General features: G+C 40.3%; 1 protein-coding gene across 2 annotated transcripts in view; it reads left to right on the forward strand.

Annotated features, from left to right (window-relative positions):
- The window catches only part of IPO8 (importin 8), a 49,919-nt gene that overhangs the window by 10,744 nt on the left and 17,289 nt on the right, over positions 1-21,886 (forward strand). For both annotated transcript variants that reach the window (XR_014026958.1, XM_081331430.1), the window contains exons 6-19: positions 1,809-1,898; positions 2,977-3,071; positions 3,381-3,465; positions 4,201-4,335; positions 8,399-8,498; positions 10,273-10,349; positions 11,225-11,341; positions 12,732-12,821; positions 13,533-13,698; positions 14,836-14,996; positions 17,032-17,157; positions 17,464-17,530; positions 19,011-19,136; positions 21,017-21,114. Coding sequence is in view for 1 of the 2 variants with exons in the window: in XM_081331430.1 (XP_081187556.1) it covers positions 1,809-1,898; positions 2,977-3,071; positions 3,381-3,465; positions 4,201-4,335; positions 8,399-8,498; positions 10,273-10,349; positions 11,225-11,341; positions 12,732-12,821; positions 13,533-13,698; positions 14,836-14,996; positions 17,032-17,157; positions 17,464-17,530; positions 19,011-19,136; positions 21,017-21,114 (1,533 nt within the window). In the remaining variant the exon portion in view is untranslated. The remainder of the gene's footprint in view (positions 1-1,808; positions 1,899-2,976; positions 3,072-3,380; positions 3,466-4,200; positions 4,336-8,398; positions 8,499-10,272; positions 10,350-11,224; positions 11,342-12,731; positions 12,822-13,532; positions 13,699-14,835; positions 14,997-17,031; positions 17,158-17,463; positions 17,531-19,010; positions 19,137-21,016; positions 21,115-21,886) is intronic.

The raw sequence follows: 21,886 nt of genomic DNA on the forward strand, positions 1-21,886 counted from the left end.
TAGATTTTTATCATGCCTTAAATAATTCAGGGCAGTGGACATACCCAGTACTCTACAACAGAACCCTGTGAGGTGGGTTGGTCTGAGAGAGAGTGACTGGTCACCCAGCTGACTTTCATGCTAAGGCAGGATTAAAACTTAAGTCTCCTGATTTCCAGGCCAGGACCTTCACCATTACACCAAATTGGCTCTCTTAACAAACGTCTTATAAACATTTCTTTGCTGTTTACATTAAATTGTGTCCTCATTTGCCTAAGCATTTCTCTGTTTTTCCATCCGAAGGAAAGGATGCTCTCTTGAGTGATATGTGCTAGCAGAGTCTTAAGGAAAAGATTTTCTTGCTATAACCTGCAGAACCTCCTTTGCATTTTTGGGTTAATACTTTTTTAGTTCTGATTTGTGCACCCAAGAAAATAGGTAAGAACTATACAAGTATGCACTTGGGGTTTGCTTTCGGAACAGGATGGGAAGAATGGGAATATGTGACAGAGATTCCTTATGGCTATTTTTTAGTGAAGTTGAGGTTTTGTGCAAATCAGAGATGGCAGATTTCATACAACTGTTGTTCATGGGCTTTTCTGGAAATAGGCTTGTTTCATGATTAATACATACATTAATGTATATACTCTCCCATCTCATACACATGACTTGGAGCAGCTAACAGTTTAAAAACAATAAAATAGTAAGGAAAACTACAGGTAGTCCTAGACTTATGACCACAATTGAGCCCAAAATTTCTGTTGCTAAGCAACACATTTGTTAAAGTTAATTTCACCCCATTTTACAATCTTCCTTATTAACTGAATTACTGAATTTAGGAACAGGGTTGTTAAGTGAATCTGGCTTCCCCATTGGCTTTGCTTGTCAGAAGGTCACAAAAGGGGATCGCATGACCCCCCCCCCCAGGACACTGGAACTATCATTAGACTAAGTCAGTTGTCAAGCATCTGAATTTTGACAAAGGAAGTTCTGCAGGTTACAGCAAGAAAATCTTTCGACTCCGTGACCACGTGGGGATGCCGCAACGATCATAACTCTGAAAAACCTTTTTTTTTCAGTGCTGTTGTAACTTCAGTAGTTCCATGTGCTTTTTCCAGTTTTGAATGTTGTTTTCATGACGACATATTTTCATGTTATTTCTGGACTTGAAGTTTTACTTTGTGGAGATTATTGCAACATCACTTTCTATTGTCTAAAATGGTACGACAAAAGCTGCCTCTTTCAGGTCCTTAGAAAGGACTCAGTAAGTAGATAAAAATGCCAAATCCAGTCTAAACATCTGACTGACCGCTACGAATCATAATTTATTAGATGAAGGTACATTTGTCACCCCTCCCTCAGTTCTCAGACACACATTTTAAACTTGCATTTTAAATGTTTTCCTCAATATTAGGTGTGTTGCGCTGTTGGGCATTCCATAAGAAAGGAGCTCCTGCTCTTAATTTTGCTCCAACTGAGAGCAAAAGAATGTCCTGGAGTGGAGGGTCTAATCCACAATAACAATGCTGTTTTTTTCCCCTTGTTGCTGATTATGTGTAGCTATTAGCTCACTGTCATTACAAAAAGAAAATCAGCACAGAGAAAAATTGAGATGATAACTGGCTGCTTCCAATGGCTAGCTAGCAGGCTGTTATAGTACCTAGGCTTCAAAGACAGCCAAGAAATAGTCCGTGGTCACGAGGTTAAAAAAAAGCATTGCAACTTCCTGTTGTCTAAATTGTACATTTTCTAATCTACAGTCAGGGACTGTATATTTTAGGGGTTCAACAATACTGATATTCTCTTTTTTCTCCCTTTTTTAACCTCAGTATGCTTTGCCACTTCAACTGGTGAATAACCAAACCATGACTCAGTGGATGGAGATTTTCCGGACTGTCATTGACAGAAGTGTGCCTCCTGTAAGGTTTACATTATTGGACAACTTTCATATCCTTTAGTGCATTGGCAAAAAGGGAAGTTTAGGTTGAGGAACATTCTTAGTCAGCTATATGGAGGGCTTGTTCTGCTTTTGCCGTGTTCTTGTGCTTTAAAAGAAGGTGTAAGAAGGAAGTGGAGCCATTGCTCACACTCCTTGCTTTTCACTCAGCAAGAATATCATGTATGAAAATCAAAGCAGTTCAAAATCTAGGTATGTTAAATTGTGGTTCTGAGTAAGGTTATTAAACACTGCAGTACCTGGATCATGCAGGTCTGTTTTTTCTTTTTGGCTATTGGGAGCAGGTGCCTGCTGCTGGTAGATGGGAATATAGTTGTTACCTATATGAGAGCATATTTTATTGGGTTGAAAATAGGGGTGGACAACCCATAAGTCTTTTATGACTCTATCTCCAGATTTTGCTGCTGAAATATGGTAACAAAATGGCTAATTGTTTGGGCAGGGTTTGGGGTGGGCTTGGAGGATTGAAAGTGGGTATGTGAGCAGCTGGCCTACTGTTCCTATTTAAATACTCAAAAACCAAACCCCTCCATTTTAACTGCATGTCTTCTGGTAGTATCACTGTAGCGCAGGATGGCTTCCTGCAGCTCTAAAAAAGTTCTTGCTACTCACCCCTGACATACTGAGTTTAAAACATGTGGATCACTTTATATGAAAGGCTTGCTCCTTGAGAACATGCTGAGATAAAATCCTGTTGTCAGTAGGCCATGGTCAGCACAACAATTTGAAGGTCTCTTTCTAAGAGCTGTGGTGGCGCAGTGCTTAGAATGCAGTATTGCAGGCTAACTGCATTCCATTGCCAGGAGTTCAATCCTGACCCTCTCAAGGTTGACTCAGCTTTCCATCCTTCTGAGGTCGGTAAAATGAGAGCCCACTGTAAAACACTGTGAAGCGGTGTATAAGTCTAAATGCTATTGCTATTGCTATTGCTAAATTGTGTCTAGAAGCTATGAAGGATGTAGATTCTTCTTATCATGCTCCATTAATGTTAACTGCTCACTCATGGCTGTTGATGACTGATAGCTCTTTCCTTTGGTTAGGAAACTCTGCAGGTTGATGAAGATGATCGGCCAGAGTTGGTGTGGTGGAAATGTAAGAAGTGGGCTCTGCAGATTGTTGCTCGTCTTTTTGAAAGGTTATTATGCTAATAACAAAGAATGACATTTCTAAATTCTGTTTTGGCACGTTCATAATGTTTCCAAATCATAAATGTTTAAAAGCAAAATTGCCCGAAATTCAAGTATCAGCAGATCTTCAAAAAATTGCTCTATCAGCCAAAAAAATGTGGCAATTTTATTGGAATTTGTACACTCCTTTTGCCATAAAGATTGCTTTTAATTCCATGAGTGGAAATTAATAGGATACTTAAATGATAATGAGGTATACTTTAGTATCTTTATATAAAGTAACATATTTGTCTTCTTTTGCGTTTAAATTTTTAAAGGTATGGTAGTCCTGGAAATGTATCAAAAGAATATTTTGAATTTTCTGAATTCTTCTTGAAAACCTATGCTGTGGGAATCCAGCAGGTAAAGGCTTGTCTTATTTAGTGAAATAACATGGCAACTTGGTAGCAAGCATTTTAACTTGCCCTTTTGTAGCATATACTGACATTTATTGTTATGTAAAAGAGTGGTGATTACACCACTTGGATAAGCCTTGGATAAGAGGTATGGGAGATGATTGATCACATCCTGTAAAACTGTTTATAAGTTGTCATGGATAATGAGGTGGTTTGTGTTCTCTTAGTTGAAACAACCTAAATTTTAGTATTTCGAACCCATTAAAGGCCCCTAATTTTACCTACACTTCGCTTAATCAGAAAGTTCTATTGCGAGAAGCATTGTTTGTAGCTCTCATCATTTAGTTGGCTGTTTGGATGATTGGATTTGGCCCACAGTTTCCAGCTGATGATCCTAATAGATAGGCTGTATATCATTACAGGAATCTTCTTTAAAGGATTTCATTTTCATCATTTTCATTCAGGAAATTGTTAATGGATCAATACCATCCTTAGGAGTCTAGGAAAGTCCAGGGTACATTTTCTATGGAAATGTGATTGCTAGCTTTGCTTTTTTTAGTCAGATCTTTCTCCACCATATCAATCTGTTAGCTAAAATTAAAACATCATCTAGGATGTGACAAATAAGCTTTTATCCTTTGCTTAAAATGATTGTGCAGATTTTTTTTCCACTACTTCAAATATGATGGGTCAGTGTTGAATTGTACATAATTATTTCACAGTGCCTTCAACTTTCCTTTAGGTACTGCTAAAAATCTTGGATCAATACAGGCAGAAAGACTATGTAACTCCACGTGTCCTTCAACAAACATTAAACTATCTGAACCAAGGAGTCCATCACTGTATAACCTGGAAGCAGATGAAACCCCATATGCAGGTCAGTATAAGAGTAGCAATTTGTACCTGTGGGTAAACTCTGAAAACGTGAGTTAGAACTTTTATTATAGTTTTGAAATAGTGGTAACAGTTGAGTGAGTGTAATGGCAACACAGGCACAGGAACCAATGTAGCATGTTGCCCCCAACAATCTGGGTCCTCATTTTACCGACCTTGGAAGGATGGAAGTCTGAGACAACCTTGAGCCGGTCAGGATCGAACTCCTTGAAGTAGGCAGAGTTAGCTGCAGTACTGCATTCTAACCACTGCCCCACCACGGTTCAGATAATCAGTTAATTACACAGTTGTTTCCTTTGCCTGAATTTCTATTTTTCACAGTGCCTATAAGATCAATTTCCAGAAATAGTCATGTTTAATCTACAAGATATTGCCTCAAATGTAAGGCTGTTACCAAGTGAATCTTTTCCTTTGCCATTTGCCCCCCACGTCATTATGTAAAAGATGTGATGTGATTCACTGCAGTGCAAATTCCCACAAATAGTACAAATTGTACTAGAACTATTATTGCAGTTTCAGTCACAATGTGCAAAGGTGGATAGTCAATTTGGCTTTAGTATTCCAGATTACTTTCTAAACGGATAGAGAATAGAGCATCTGTGTGTAAAGGATCTTTTGTAGAAGGAACAGTGGAGTGGGATGTAATCTCCCAGCATTAAAAACTCCTCCATCCAGTGTAAAGATTCATCTGAAGTCCTAAAGTACTAATTCCTGAATCCTGAGATTTTATCAAGTGGCGTTATAGAGCATACGGTGGGCCTACAATCTCAGGAGAAGAAGCAGTTGCTTTGAGGAGATGCAGAGAGATGCCCCACAGTATGTTTTGTGCAGGTCCAGAGTGCTGCCTGGCCTTACTATTTTCACTTTTACGTTTTGTCTTTCCTAAAATCCTTTACAGATGATATTTCTCTGCATACATAATTTTAAAAGTATTCTTTTGAGGGAACTGTTATATTTGGGTTGGCAAACATTGCCAGTGATTCTAAGTCTCAATTTGCATCTGCAAAATAGGAATAAATGATGAATTAGGGCTTTACAGTATCATTGTCAGAACCCACTCCAATCCACATCTTAGGAAAGAAAAAACTCTTGGAGACAAGATTGTCCAAGCAGGAACTTTTACTAAGACATAGATGACAGAGGATATAATAGACAGGATCTGAAAACTTTCTCACAGATCGATATTTTTAAAGTGTCCCCGAGAAAAACCTCACCCCTCAGTCCATTTGGTCAGTCCCGGATCAGTCAAATTTCAGGTGTCAAAACCCTTTGTGGGAAAGGGAGAACCATCAGTCCATTCGCAACAAAATTACTTCCTCCCCCTTCACATTCCATCCGGAGATACAAGCCGGAATTCCCCCCACCCTCTTTCTTAGTTTTTCCGTAGATCAGAGAGAGAGAGGATTTCTTTCATTGGCAACAGCCAGAATTCCCTCCACCCCCTTTATCAGAGGGAGAGGGTTCCTTTCATCGGTCAGGCAGGCTAGCTAAACAAAAAATTACATCTGAGGGAAAGAGATGAGGGCAATAAACTCCCCTGTCTCTTCACTTTCCTCCTTGGGAATGGCAGAATCCAGGAAGGGGATGAGGTGAGATTTGGGTTTGCACAGAGAGGGAGTTAGAAATGAAATATAAATGGATTCTGACAATGATATTTAAAGCATAAAAGATCCTTTTGGGCTTATTGTGTATGATGAAATCCCTATTCTATTTTTTTAATTAGCAGTTTAAATTGATATGTCTTAAAGTAGCTTGTTTCTCCCTCCTCTCTGATAAGAGTTTTCCAACAAGAACGATAATCCTTAGATTTCTTTCTGGTGGGCAGGAGATTCTATTGCCTCCCGTTCAATATAGTGTCTTTTTTCCTGTTTCTTTTCTCAAGGACCCTATCATGTATGTGGCCAAAATTGAAGGCTTCATAACATGTACTTTGTTTTCTCATAACTAAAACACAAAGAGTTTGATGCAGCTCACCTCTCGGACCTTTGGCTTGGGCCTAACTCTTGGGAATGAACAACTGTAACCATGATCAAACTGAATGAACAAGTAGCCTTTAATTATATCTCAGCTGGAGAGAAAATAATTGATGCCAGAGTTAGTTTAGCCCTAGCAAGAGCACTTAGACTTATATACCACTTTATAGTGCTTTACAGCCCTCTCTAAGCGGTTTACAGAGTCGGCATTTTGCCCCCAACAATCTGTGTCCTCGTTCTACTGACGTCACAAGAATGGAAGGCTGAGTCCACCTTAAGCCCATCAGTTTGGTCTAGTGGTTAAGGCACCACACTAAAAAAGCAGGAGAGTCCCATCTTAATCATCAAAATCAGCTGGGGTGACTTTGGGCCAGTCACTCTCTTTCAGCCCAATCCATATCAAAGGATTGTTGGGGGAAAAATAGGAGGTGAAAGGTATGTTGGCTATGTCGCTTCCTTGAGTTATTTGCAAAAATTATAAAGCTGGAATACAAACAAGCAAAATGTGGGCAATGCCTAAGCAAAGCAACTCTGAACCAGGGAATATATTCCTGGCTTTAAGAGGATCTCCACTGTTTGTCACATGATACATTGTATATTGCAGCTTTATGAAGAACATTTTTTTAAGGTGAACAACTGTGTGATTATTAACTCTTAAGATACAGTAAATGAGCATCAGTTTGTTGTAGTGGCTAAGATACTGGGCTAGAAATCGGGAGATCATGATTATCTTCCCTTAAGCATGGAAGCTATCGAGGTGACTTTGGCCCACTGGCTGTCTCTTAGCTCAACTCACCTCATAGCTGTGGGGAAAATAGAATAGATCAAAAATAAATAGAATAATAACTTTATTGTCACTTTGAATGTACACTAATCAGCATACATTAAAATGAAATTTTGTTGCATACAGCTCTCAAATATGTTGTTGTTAGCTGCGAAGTCGTGTCCGACCCATTGCGACCCCATGGACAACGTTCCTCCAGGCCATCCTGTCCTCTACCATCTTCTGGAGTCCATTTAAATAAATACAGAATTATGCATATACCCACATATATTAGAGCAGACATGTCAAACAGAAGGCCTGGGGGCCAGATCCAGCCCGCGAAGTGGTTTCATGTGGCCCGCGAACCCATCCTGGAAACAGTGAAGGAACGGCCCCTACTGCCTTGGCCCTGGCCCAGAGACCCTCCTTCTGCCAGAGACCCTCAGATCTGTCCCACTCCTGCCCAGGCCCCCATAGGCACCCTTGATGTGAACGATGTAGAGCTGGCCATGCCTACCCAGTAGGCCATACGCACTCTAGCCACGCCCACCCAGTAGGCCACGCCCACCCAGGCCATACCCACCCGGCCCCCTAAGGGCAACTTCAATGCTGATGTGGCCCTCAATGAAATTGAGTTTGACACCCCTGTATTAGAGAAACAGCAGTCTTGTTTGGGTTATGTATACATGTGCATGGTGAGAAAAACAAATCTTGCGATTTACCAAATAGATGGCATAGGGAACAAAGCTATTACAGAATTGGGTAGCCCTGCTAGAAATACTTTGAAACCTCCTCCCAGAGGGGAGCAACAGTAACAGACCGTAAAGAGCCTTGGTGGAGCAGTGGGCTAATGCCTCCTTAAGTAACACCAGCTGCCTGCAATTAGTGCAGGTTCGCATATCACCAGGCTCAAGGTTGACTCAGCCTTCCATCCTTCCGACGTAGGTAAAATGAGGACCCAGATTGTTGGGGGCAATTAAGCTGACTGTAATAATGCCGCTTGGGGTGTGTGTGAAAGCCCTAATAAGCAGGCATATACATAGAATGAAGGCTACTGCTAAGTTTGTAAGCCGCCCTGAGTCTTCGGAGAAGGGCGGGATATAAATGGAATTAAAATAAAAATAAAAAAAGTGGGCGTGTGGGGGACTCTAACAACACTTTGAGCTCTAAGCACATGCTGCTTATAAGCAGCATCCTGAATACCAGAAAGCGAGCTTATTACGATCTTCTCGGCTGTCCTTACCAATCTCTATGGAGGTTGGATAGCAAACATATTCAATTACATTTGATCTCTTTGCTTTTCTTATTAGACTTTGTGTGAAGACATCATCTTTTCTCTGATGTGTTATAAAGACGAAGATGAAGAACTCTGGCAGGAGGACCCATATGAATACATCCGCATGAAATTTGGTAATTTTTATTTGTCAGTGGTCACGGGTATCTGCCCCTGGAAAACGCCTGGTGACGATACACATTGCTGTGCGTTTAGGTCAACCGACACTTGGTGCTTTTTCTTTGCGCAAGACCAGAGAGCATGCTATACTGTACTGCAAAGTGCCTGTATACCTGATTGCTTATCCACTCCACTCCTAAGCTCCTGTTTTCCCTAGCCCTTAACGAACTATGATTGTAGAGAAAAGCGCATAAGAAGTGGAGACTGAAGTTGGCAGAAGCAAAATGATGCAGTAAAAAGATTGGTTGTGAGCAATTCATCCCCAATAATGATTATTATAATGATAAAAATGTTTGTTTCAGTTGAAGATTTATTCCATGGACATGTGATGAAAAATCGAAAAAGTAAAGTATTTGGTTGATGTGTGGAAAAATGGCTTTGGCAGTGTGGCCAATGCTGGTCAGGATTTAGACTTCTTTTATGAAGTTCAAGATAATCTACTAAAAAGCTTTAAGAGAATGACACTGTACTGGGGTTAATTGATTCCAACGTATCTTATTTGACGTCAGATTTCTTCAACAAGAGTTCACTGTAGTTTTTACCTTTTCTGTTAATAACACACTGTTTGCATGTGGCTATTTTCTCACTACATTCCAACATTGAATATAAAAATGTAGGTGTTCATCACTATATTAAGAATTAATTTATTGAGTGTGAGAGTAGAAGAAAATGTTATTCTTGCATGATGGAGAGACCAATGAAGGAGTTCAGAGTTGACATGAGGGGCCCTTGGTACTCTCTGAGCTTGCTTGTTTTCTTGCAAATGTTTCATTACCCTAACTAGATAACATCATCAGTGCTAGTAAGGAGTGCTGTTTGCTGTCAGTTTATATTCTGGTGTCTTGCTTGTCTGTGTGGGTGGTAGCGGCCTTAGGGATTCTTTGGTTGGGCTGTTTACTAATGGCTCTTTGGCATTTTCTTGATTGGGGTATTGCTTATTTGATTGTTGGTCTGAAGTGGACCCTGAAGTTAATTTATGCCGATCTGAGTGCTGATTACTGGTGAAGAAGTGCTGGAGTCCTTTTCTCTTTTGGGCTGGTTGATTGTCTCTTTTGCATAGTTCGATAGATATTGTCAGTGTCTATGTGTCTGTTGATGGCTGGTTTGTCAGAGTGTCAGACCGACCCCATATTTACCATTTTATAGTGTGTGTGTAAGGGACGCAGTGGCTCAGTGGTTTAGGACACTGAGCTTGTCAATCAGAAGGTCGGCAGTTTGGCGGGTCAAATCTCGAGTGCCGCGTAGCAGAGTGAGCGCCTGTTACTTGTCCCAGCTTCTGCCAACCTAGCAGTTCGAAAGCACGTAAAAATGCAAGTAGAAAAATAGGGACCACTGCGGTGGGAAGGTAACAGCGTTCCGTGCGCCTTTGGTGTCTAGTCATGCCGGCCACATGACCACGGAGACGTCCTTGGACAAGTGCTGGCTCTTCGGCTTTGAAACGGAGATGAGCACCGGCCCCTAGAGTCGGAAACGACTAGCACACGTGCAGGGGAACCTTTACCTTTACCTTTTGTGTGTGTGTGTGTGTGTGTGTGCGTGTGTGTGTATTCTTTATGTTTCTTTTTCTGTTGATTTTTCTTTTTATCCCCTTTACTTTGTTTATATATATTCCAAAGCAAAAAGAGCATCCAGAAAAACCAGTTACTAGCTTGTCCATGTTCTGTCTCATTTAGAATGATTTGTTAAATTGTCAGTGGTTGTGTAATAACATCCTTTTTAAAAATTTTCAAGATGTGTTTGACGATTATGCATCGCCTACAACAGCAGCACAGATTCTTCTGTACACTGCAGCGAAAAAACGAAAAGAGGTACGTCTCATAAATTTGTCAAAAATATAATGGCTTTTTAAATGGTCAAATAGCTGGGAAAATAATGGAGCATTTTGTACACTCTCTACTCCAATATTGAGATATTAATAGATTTCCCCTGACCTCTGTTAAGGTTTCTTGACTGTCTTGTTTAAATGTAAAAAAACATTTCTAGAACAATTGACAGTTTATTTGACCCCAAGGCAATTCTAGAAGTAATAATTTTTTTTCTGGAAAAAGTACCTAGCTTTCAGAATTGCAGGCTATAAATTAAAATATATGTTGTGCAATGTGTTTTACTGACATAATCACCTACAGTAGTTTGTTGTTGTTAGTTGCAAAGTCATGTCCGACCCATCGCGACCCTATGGACAGCGTTCCTCCAGGCCTTCCTGTCCTCTACCATCTTCTGGAGTCCATTTAAGTAGTTTAAACTGATCTTAATGTTGGGACGCGGTGGCTCAGTGGGTTAGGACGCTGAGCTTGTCGATCTGAAGGTCGGCAGTTTGGCGGGTCAAATCCTGAGTGCCGCGTAACAGAGTGAGTGCCTGGTACTCGTCCCAGCTTCTGCCAACCTAGCAGTTCGAAAGCACGTAAAAATGCAAGTAGAAAAATAGGGACCACTACGGTGGGAAGGTAACAGCGTTCTGTGTGCCTTTGGCGTCTAGTCATGCCGGCCACATGACCACGGAGATGTCCTCGGACAAACGCTGGCTCTTCGGCTTTGAAACGGAGATGAGCACCGGCCCCTAGAGTCGGAAACGACTAGCACGCATGTGCGGGGGAACCTTTACCTTTACCTTTAATGTTGGTGACTTTCCTAATAAATTTGCTTGAAATTTCATTACTTTTTTGTGTATGTGCTATTTGTTTAGGTGTTACCAAAAATGATGGCATTTTGTTACCAGATTCTCACTGAGCCCAACATTGACCCTAGAAAGAAAGACGGGGCATTACACGTAATTGGATCACTAGCAGATATTTTGCTGAAGGTAAAACAATGATGTTATGTGAAATGCATTTGGTCTTATCTGTAGAGATTTGACACCTGGGATTCGTGATACTTCTAAAAAACCTTATAAAAGAGCCCAGCTGTACAAGGGTGTCCTTGATTAAAAAGTTTTCAGAAGTGATTCTATAGCTGTCAGGCTAGGCAGGAAGTGAGCCTCTTCATTAACATCCAGGACTTAACAACAAAAAAAAAGGTTTTAGTGATGCTTTGTAGCCTCTATACCAGTGATGGCGAACCTTTTAGAGACCGAGTGCCCAAACTGCAACCCAAAACCCGCTTATGTATCGTCGGGTGTGGGTGGGTGTGGCCCATTGGGTGGGTGTGGCCCATTGGGTGGGCGTGGCTGCAGTGGTAACAACAGACTGGGTGGGACTAAAGTTCAATCAATCAATTCCAACTTTGTGACATCTTTTTTTTTTCCATGAGAAGTTGAAGTTGATTGAACCTTTTTTTTTTTTTTGCACATGGTGGCGGAGGCCTAAAGCGAAAAGGTTTTATAAAATCCAGCTGAAGGCCTAGGACTGGGGTGACAGAGCGCATGCCCACAGAGAGTGTTTTGCGTGCCACCTGTGGTACACGTGCCATAGGCTCGCCACCACGGCTCTATAAAATTTGCAGGTTGAGTTTGTCCACGGGTTGAACAATGCATTCTGCTCCCTGCTACAAGACGTTTTTCTTATTGTTTGAGTTCATTTCTGTATTCCCCAACCTCCTGCCAGACGAATCAGTGCTGACAGTGAATGTCCATGTCTGTAACTTCAATTTAAAGTGGTTCATAATCTGCATGGCATGTGCTGAAACTATGCAAGTTTGGAAATCTCAAGCTAATTCTCATATTAGGAATTCAGCTTTGGGTTATGCTGTGATTGTATACCCTTGTAGAATTCTTGATAATTGGTTGCGGCAAAGCAACATCCTTTACCAGTACTCATTCCCTGTAGGGTTCTGTCCATCTACTCAATCAGTTAGATCAGGGGTAGGCAACCTCGGCTCTTTTATGACTCATGGACTTCAACTCCCAGAATTCCTGCTGACTCAGGAATTCTGGGAGTTGAAGTCCATGAGTCATAAAAGAGCCGAGGTTGCCTACCCCTGAGTTAGATTATTCCTGTTCAGGCTCACTTGGTTGGGCTGATCACAGGCTCGTCACTGGATTTTGTTAGATAACCCAAGTAGTGTGATATTTTAAATCCTTTTATTTGAGTAGTTTCAATTTTATGTTCTGGCATCGATCTTTTTCTTTGCTGATATGGGGATGTTTTCTAAAAATTAATTTGAAGCTGGCGTAACCATTTAGGAATTACATGAGAATTACTACACGTAAAAATGGAGACAAAGGCATTTTTTTCTTCTGTTATTACCCCTATTAGAAAAGTGTGTTCAAGGATCAGATGGAGTTGATGCTGCAGAATCATGTCTTTCCGTTATTCATGTCAAATCTTGGATATTTAAGAGCAAGAGTAAGTGACTAGAACATATGTTTTCTTCCATGATGATTTGGGTTTACCAGCTTGTGCATGGGGATAATTAGGTGTTTGATTGTAAAAAGGAGTAATACAGTAATGTGTTTAGCCGAATACACATTCATCAAACTCATTCTCACGCTGTAAAGCTTGATTGGAAGGTCTGGCACAATGGAACAAAAATCACTCCTCGCTTTAACATAATTATTGAGAAGCAGAACCCTGCATAAGATTTTGTAAGATTGGGCTAAAGAATGTTCTGTATATTTAAACATTTTAATAGGCTGATTCCCAGAATGCCACATGAGATGGTATCTTGGTTGCTGTTTCATACATCATCTCATTTTATGTTGTTGTAATTATTTTATTTGCTGTTACCCAGAAAAAACATAACTGGTACTTCCACTCCTTCATCACTATTACATTCTCCCATGTTTCCTCTAAATTACATATAGAAGGTGAAGGATAGTATTCTACGTTGAAATGCCTTGAGCACAAAGAAAGATTTCTTTGAATCTTGGTCTTTGGTTTCAATGCTGCTTTATTATGAATTCTTTTGGACTGCTTGAACAATGATGTGGTAGAGAGGACTGCCTTGATAATGATAACATGTAATAAATTCAGAACTGTTAAAACACAAATGATTTCTCTAAAATAATATCTGATCCTGAATAGCGTCTGATTTGCTTTTTTTCTTGTGCTGCACAGTCCTGTTGGACCCTCCGTTCATTCAGCACCTTAAAATTTCACAATGAGCTCAATCTAAAGAATGCAGCTGAACTAACAAAAAAGAGCTTGATTGAAGACAAAGAAATGCCTGTCAAAGTGGAAGCTGCCATTGCACTTCAGTCCTTGATAAGCTATCAGGAGCAAGGTTGGATTTTTCACTTTCCTTGATTGCCCACTGTAGTTCCTCTTCAGGGACTACTTTCATGTCCCATCTTTTTTATTTCCTTTCCCTGCAATTATTCTACGCAATGAATCTCACTTTTAATGTTCTGTTGCTTATCTCTATTCATTTGCCCTTCCTTCTTTCTTTCCTTCCTCCCTCCCTCCCTCCCTCCCTCCCTCCCTCCCTCCCTCCCTCCCTCTCTTCTTATCAAACACCTTTCTTAGTTAATGGATCGTCCTGTTTCTTCCTTTCTTTTTTCATTTTGGCTCCTATTTTTACTCTTCCTTTTGTCTCAGTTTTTGTCTAACTGATTATACATTTAGATGTGGTTGAAGACAGGGATTGCTACATATAAAGATACTAGTTTCAAGATGTTTTAAAAATAACAACTGCATTTATATCAAAGTACATTCTCCTAGTGACTTCGTAAATTTATGAATTTAGGGTTTTTGTTCAATAGCATGGAAATTATTTGCATCTCTATATTATAGGATGATTTTTTAGATTCCAAATCTAGCATTCCCTGTTAATGCAATTATTTTGTGAAGAAGAAGCAGATAAACAGGTAGAAATATGGAACATTATTACCAAAGACGAAAGAGGGATACCAAGTGCAACTAAGAGGTCACTCAGACAAGCAGATATTTGTCTCATAATCCATTTTACAGGTAGTCCTCAACTTACAAGAGTTCATTTAGTGACCATTCAAAGTTACAACGGCACTGGAAAAAAGTGACTTACAGCCGTTTTTCACACTTATGACCATTGCAGCATCCCCGTAGTCATGTGATCGAAATTCAGACACTTGGCAGTTGACTCATATTTATGATGGTCACAGCATCCTGGGATTGTGTGATCCCCTTTTGCGACCTTCTGGCAAGCAAAGTCAATGGGGAAGCCAAATTCACTTAACAACCATGTTACTAACTTAACATCTGCAGTTATTCACTTAACAGATGTGGCAAGAAAGGTTGTAAAATGGGGTAAAACTCACTTAACAAATGTCTCAGTTAACAACAGAAATTTGGGCTCAATTGCGGTCATGAGTCCAGGACTAACTATGTCTGTTTTAATTTTTTTCCTATGTTATGTTTGGATGTGTGTTTGATTTTTTTTTAGCAAAGGAATACATTAAGCCCTACATCAGGTCTGTTATGCAGGAGCTGCTGCTTGTAGTTCGAGAGACCGAGAATGATGATCTGACCAATGTAATTCAGAAACTGATTTGTGAATACAGCCAAGAAGTAGCAACATTTGCTGTGGAAATGACGCAGCATCTGGTAAGTGAGGGCATGGATTCCTTTTTGGATGAAGGTTACTGGTAAAACATATTTTGGTTCCCTTGTACAAACATACTTTTTACAAAGGGAGGTGTACCAGCCATTCTGAAATGATCAAATTATCACTTTAGATCAGGGGTCCCCAACCTATGGGCCGCGGCCCACTACCAGGCCATGGCCTACTGGGCCATGGGACAGGCTGGCCAGTGTGCACACATGTGGGCACGCACTCACACCCACTCGCACTAGTGCTCGTTGACCCGTTTGCGCATGTGCATGGGGCTAGCCCTGTTGGCTAGCACCTGCACAAATGGGGCTGCTAGCAGGTGCGGGAGTTGCACAGTCTGTTTGCACATGCATGTGGTTGCTAGCAGTGGCTACTGCCTGGGCACCTATGCAAATGGGCCACTAGCCCCATGAAGGTGCGCACAGCCCCGTTTGCACTTGGCTCTGTTCGCGCATGCGCACACAAATTGCCCAGCTACTCCCTCTCCATCTGGGCCACCAGCATGAAAAGGTTGGTGACCTCTGCTTTAGATTACTGAAGATTAGCCTAGACTTAATTTTCCTGTTGGGAGGAAAAGATTTGCCATTCATTCGCCATAGAAAAAAACAAACATGTTAAACCTGCCCTCCGTCCCTGAAGTCTTCAGAATGAGAGTGAAGTGAGGCTTCTTCAAGTAAGTTCCAGACAATGTTTTATTTATCCTTAGACTTGACATTGTCACCCTTCCTAGGTAGTCCAGGCAACCAGATGAGCTAATTCTACTTTTATTGTAAGGCTACGTTAACAGAATCTTGCAGGTCTGAAAGCAGAAATCTCCTGCTGTCTCCTTCACGCCCTGGTAAGTTAGGGAGAATCCTTTCTGAGTTTCCTTGTCTGCCCCTTATGCAGCTGCAGACTCTCCCTCCATCTGTGATCATTCCCTAGGCAGCAACTCTTTCTTCCCTCCCTTTCCCAAGGTTATTCCCACATGGAAAGTTAGCAGTTAAATTCTACACAGGCAGATAAACATTTTGCAGTTTGAACGTGGTAGAAGTATGTTGTGCTTTGGCTTAAGAGGGGCTAGCTCCATGGTGGTGAACCTATGGCACGCGTGCCACAGGTGGCACGCAGAGCCCTCTCTGCGGGCACACGGGCCCTCGTCCCAGTCCTAGGCCTTCAGCTGGGTTTTATAAAACCTTTTTGTTTTAGGCCTCTGCCGCCATATGCAAAAAAAAAAGGTTCAATTTCAACTTCTCGTGGGGAAAAAAAAGATCTCGCAAAGTTGGAATTGATTGATTGAACTTTTTAGTTCCACCCAGTCTGCCGTTACCGCTGCAGCCACTCCCACCCAATGGGCCACGCCCACCCAATGGGCCACGCCCACCTGGCACCCGACGTTACATAAGTGCAGTTTGGGCACTCAGTCTCTAAAAGGTTCGCCATCACTGGGCTAGCTAATCGGGTCAGGAATATTTTCGGAATCCTGCAAACGTGTTGTAATCAGCACTGCCTTTGTTTTGGAACATCATTTTCAAATGTTAATATTTTCTGTATTAATTATGAAAATGGTTTAAAAAAATCATCTGAAATTTCTCTTTAATACCTCATCTGGATCCTCCTCTTTTCCTCACTTGATTCTTTAGCCACATGCTTGTTTTTCAGACAGTTTAATCCCATACATCCTAAATCTCGCTCTTACACAAATTCCTTAGTAAATATTCCCTAACCTGAATTTTTATCCAGAATAGCAATAGTGTCAAAATATACGTACCGTAGGTTCCCTTCTTTCCCCCTTCTGTTTTAAGTGTTGCACAGTAAGCTTCATGCAGCAGAAAGCAATGCAAAATGACATAAACATGGCTTATGTGCTGGTGAACTGCAAAAGGAACGAACAAGTCTGTGTTGTTTCATGGTGTGTGTTGGGGTGTGTGGGAAGGAACCTCTATTTATTAAAAAAAAACACCTCAAAAATGCAAATTTGAAGTTGATGCAAAGATTTTGTGATTTATGTTGTCAGTTTATCTGATGTTCTGCATTTAATTTCTTTAGGCAGAGATATTTGGTAAAGTTCTTCAAAGTGAAGAATATGAAGAAATGGAGGATAAAACTGTTATGGCCATGGGGATCCTGCATACAATTGACACAATCCTAACTGTCATGCAGAATTACAAGGAGGTGAATCTTCTCAACCATTTGAAAACTGGATTCAAGAGTTTTTGCAATAAGATAGGATACAGAAATTCTTTTAGTAAATGACGTAAACAGTGTGAACCAGGAGATGGCACTGTAGACTTAACAGCTGTATGACACTTTGGCATGCAATTTTCACCTAGTAATAATATAAAACATTTTAAATATGGAGGGCTTTTTGCTTGACTCTTTACTTTAGAAAAACTCTTTGCTTTAGAGAAGTTGCCTATTTAAGAAATAGTTGCCTGTTTTTTCTTTACTTTACTTAAGCGGCTTCTTTCTTTTCTTCAGATAACTCAACAGCTGGAGAACATTTGCCTGCAAATCATTGGTCTTGTCTTGCAGAAACATGTAATAGGTACATTGAACAGCCATCTGGGCAATATTTACTTTCTTATTTAATGTGGCAGAGAGTTAAGTTATTCTCTATCCTGCTGTAACAAGTGATACAGCTCCCTGCACATTTTTCCCCATCTAGATTAGACTTAAACCAAAGTCATACTATATTGTTCATTCATTATTTGAGTGCACCATGTTCTATAGCCAATTCATTTCTGGCTGGACAGAGATGATAGAATCAAAGTTGAGAGTGTGGATCTTGGCCATTGGAACTTCAGTTCAAATTACATTGGACTCATAATCTTCTTCAGAACAGAACAGAATAACAGAGTTGGAAGGGACCTTAGAGGTCTTCTAGTCCAACCCCTGCTCAAGACCCTATACCATTTCAGACAAATGACTGTCCAGATTCTTCTTAAAGACTTCCATTGATGAAGCACCCACAGCTTCTGAAGGCAAGCTGTTTCACTGGTTAATTGCTCTCACTGTTAGGAAATTTCTTCTTAGTTCCAGGTTGCTTCTCTCCTAGATTAGTTTCCATCCATTGTTTCTTGTCTTGCCTTCTGTAGCTTTGGAAAATAGGTTGACCCCATCTTCTTTGTGGCAGCCCTGAAAATGTTGTAACACTGCTTGTTGATTTTAGATAAGATGTTATCTCTTAGCTTCAGTTTTTCAGCTGTGGAAGACTATAATTAAATATCATTCTTGTAGGAAAAAAGGTTGAGGTCGCAGGTTTAAAGGAAGGTGATATCACCCTTTGTCAAATAGCCTGTTCCTAAAGCTGACTGCTTATATTTCAGATTCTTCTCTAGAATCTGGATGGCTTTGGGTATTCCTAAAATAGTGGGGATATATTGTTTATATCACTGAGGGTAGAATCCCATTCTAAGTGTTTCTGAGTAGCAGAGGTGTCCATTTATGGTCACTTCTCCCACCATGTTTGTAGGTTCTCCTAATTTGCTCCAGTGGTGACTTGGTCCTCCAGAGTGGATTTTAGGATTTAAGTGCTGCAGTGAGAAAGAAAACTAGTTTAAGTTTAAATAATATTACCTCAGAACTAACTGTCTCTCAAAAGTTTTCCTAATTGCATTCTAAATCATTCCTACCTTCTTTCTAAAAACCTTGAGATACGCTTTAATTAGAAGTAAACATGCATATAATATCAGGCACATCAGTAAACTGAAATCAAACCTGTAGGCATTATTTATTCCTTGTTAAAGGAAATTTAGAGGCATATCATGTAGTCATGGGGAAATTTGTTTTAGTCCCACTAAAATATCCTTGGTATCTAGCAAATGCAATATTTTGATTCCAGGCTTTACAATGCCAATAAATGCACTGCTAGTCTCCACACCAAACCTGGGAACGTTGTTGTCAGAATATGTCACAAATCTTTTCTAATTCACTTAAAATAGCTTTTAATAGGCTGGGTGGCATTTGCCAGCATTCTTTCTATATCTCTTATTGTCTGTTTGCTTGATTCCCCCTTTCCCTTTCAGAGTTCTATGAAGAAATTCTCTCTCTGGCATACAGCTTGACATGCCATCTTATTTCACCCCAAATGTGGCACCTCCTGGGTGTCTTATATGAAGTGTTTCAACAGGATTGCTTTGAGTACTTTGCAGGTAATGAGCTTTGCAGTTTGCTCGAAAAGAGCACAGATCAATAGCAGGAATAAATGGAGTGTAGAGTAACGTTGGCTAGTAGTGGTTTGGGAAGTTGTGATGGAGTGTTTCAATTGTCAGTTTGTCTTCGTGGAGGCACATTGATTTGTTCCCCCAGTGCTATAAATTCAGGGTTAGTTTTTCTTAAGTATCCAATGTAGGGTTGTGTGCCTTTAAAATGCCAAAGTTGACCAAATTGGTATATTGGGATCAGATTTTGCTGGTTGTGGGGAAAATCAGGAACGTATTCAGGTTTTGCCCGCTGAGCTATTCAAAATGTATTCAGTAAATCGTCTGACTTTTAAGAGTTATCCTGTTTTACTTTATGTCATTTACAAGATGAGAAACCTTAGATAACAAAAAGCAAGGAAAAAAGCCAAGATTCTTAGGATGCTAAATTTGGTATAGGTTGTCCTCATTTAATGACTGGTTGCATATCGACCAGTGGCTTAGTGATTGTTTGAAGTTGTAGTAGACCCCAGAAAGGTACCTACGACACCCCCCCCCCGGTCATACAATTGCATTTTGGGCACCTGGCAACTGTCTCTCATTTACAGTTGATTGCAGCATCCTACATCACATGACTGTATTTTTTGCTGGCTTCTGGCATTTACTTCTGGCTTCCTACAAAAGAATTCATTGGCTAAAATGAATTGGTGTAATGCCAATTAACCACCACAAAACTTACGACTGTAATTCTAACTTGAGGACAACTCCATTTTATATTTTTATATACACCCAGTCCCATTTTATATTTTTCACCAGAAAATTGGGTTTCATGAAGACTTGGCTGTTTTCCTGTGCCTGTTGAAGGTTTCTGTTTTTGAAAGGGAGGAAAAATGGTGTCAGGCATGTGCTAGGAATGGTGGTTTTATGTGCCTGCTGCCCTAGCATGCAGATAAGAGCTCTCCTGGGTGAAGAGATTCATTCAGATCCTCTTGCTACATTTCCCATGGGTCTTCCCCTTGGGGGAGAGGGAGGATTAGAATGAAGAAATGTTTTCCCATTGGGCCCAGCGTTGACCCAATGTTTCTCCTCTCTTAAAAGCAGCTTTCTAGCAACAGCTCTGCAATGGTATAAAAATGAAAGTTTAGCCAAGTTAGACGCTGAGCTTGTCGATCAGAAGGTCGGCAGTTTGGCGGGTCGAATCCCGAGTGCCACGTAACAGAGCGAGCGCCTGTTACTCGTCCCAGCTTCTGCCAACCTAGCAGTTCGAAAGCACGTAAAAATGCAAGTAGAAAAATAGGGACCACTACGGTGGGAAGGTAACAGCGTTCCGTGTGCCTTTGGCGTCTAGTCATGCCGGCTACATGACCACGGAGATGTCCTCGGACAAGCGCTGGCTCTTCAGCTTTGAAACAGAGATGAGCACCGGCCCCTAGAGTTTGAAACGACTAGCACGTATGTGCGGGGAAACCTTTACCTTTACCTAAATTAATACAATCTGCTATGTATAAGTTAGCTAAATATTAGCTACCTTCATTTTTCCTTTTTGCCTTTATTTGCTTTCTATTATTTGATACGTTGTAATGAAGAGAGTGGGAAGTTTGTATTGGGATTTTGAGTCTCAGTTGAGGTACAAAGGTCATCTGGAGTCTTTGTGAGCATAATGTGTGATTGTGTCTTGTACACTTTCCTCAAATTCTTAGGAGGGCCTAAATAAATGCAATAAATATTTTTTACAATACATTTCACACGTCGTGACTTTGTATATGTACTAAATACAGAATTTTAAAGAATTATCAATGAGTGAATTTAGCGATTATAAAATAAAGCAAGGACCATTCCATAGGGTAAATTAATTTATGTCATTCTCCGGATGGACTCTTTTCTCTTTCTAGATATGATGCCCCTATTGCACAACTACGTCACTGTTGATACTGATATTTTATTGTCAAATTCCAAAAACTTGGAGATAATTTATGCTATGTGTAAAAAGGTAAGTTTTTGAAGTTGCTCAGACTTTAATGATCCTGCTCTCCATGGTGAATGCGAGAATGTGAATGAAAAGTATGGTTGAATAAATACTCTTTTAAGTCCATTAAATAGACATGCTTAGGTTTGCTTTCATAATAATTCGGTTTTTAATTTCACCTTATTCAAACCTCCAGTCTGCTCTAGCACATGCAGCTTAGTGATTAAGGTTTTTGGTTTAGGGCAAGAAAACTTATATTTAAGACTTATTAGTGGTAAAACACGGGTCTAATATAGTTATGTAAAGGTAGAAACAAATAAAAGACTCTCCAGTTAAATTTCCAATTTTTATAACCAAGACACCACCATGCAAAGACTTGTTTTCTGCTGACAGTATGCATGCACTGTTTATGTAACAATTTAGAAGTGGACATTTTTTAAACAGGATTTTAGGGGAATCTCTTCCGTTTGAAGGAACCCTTTCTAGCGCTTTAGTTTCTTTCATTTTGCTATTCGTATTGTACATTCACAAGAATATTTTTGTCACTTTTGGTTTCAGAAGCTTAGATTTTTATTTTTATTTTTGCTGCTTTTGACTAATATGAGTTCTCTTTGCTTCCTGCTGAGGAAAATATGGATAGCTGAGTTGTCTTCCTCCTGCAAAAGGCTCTGCCTTGATTAGTTACATCTGAATCACGAGAGGTTCTGCCCAGTATTTATTCTGTGCAGTGTAGATTGCTCTGTGTGGGGATTGATGATTTTGTCTCACAAATTTTGGATTAAATGGACTTTTGCTC

Source organism: Vipera berus (assembly GCF_964194415.1).
Source record: "Vipera berus genome assembly, chromosome: 6".
NCBI classification, from domain to species: Eukaryota; Metazoa; Chordata; class Lepidosauria; order Squamata; family Viperidae; genus Vipera; species Vipera berus.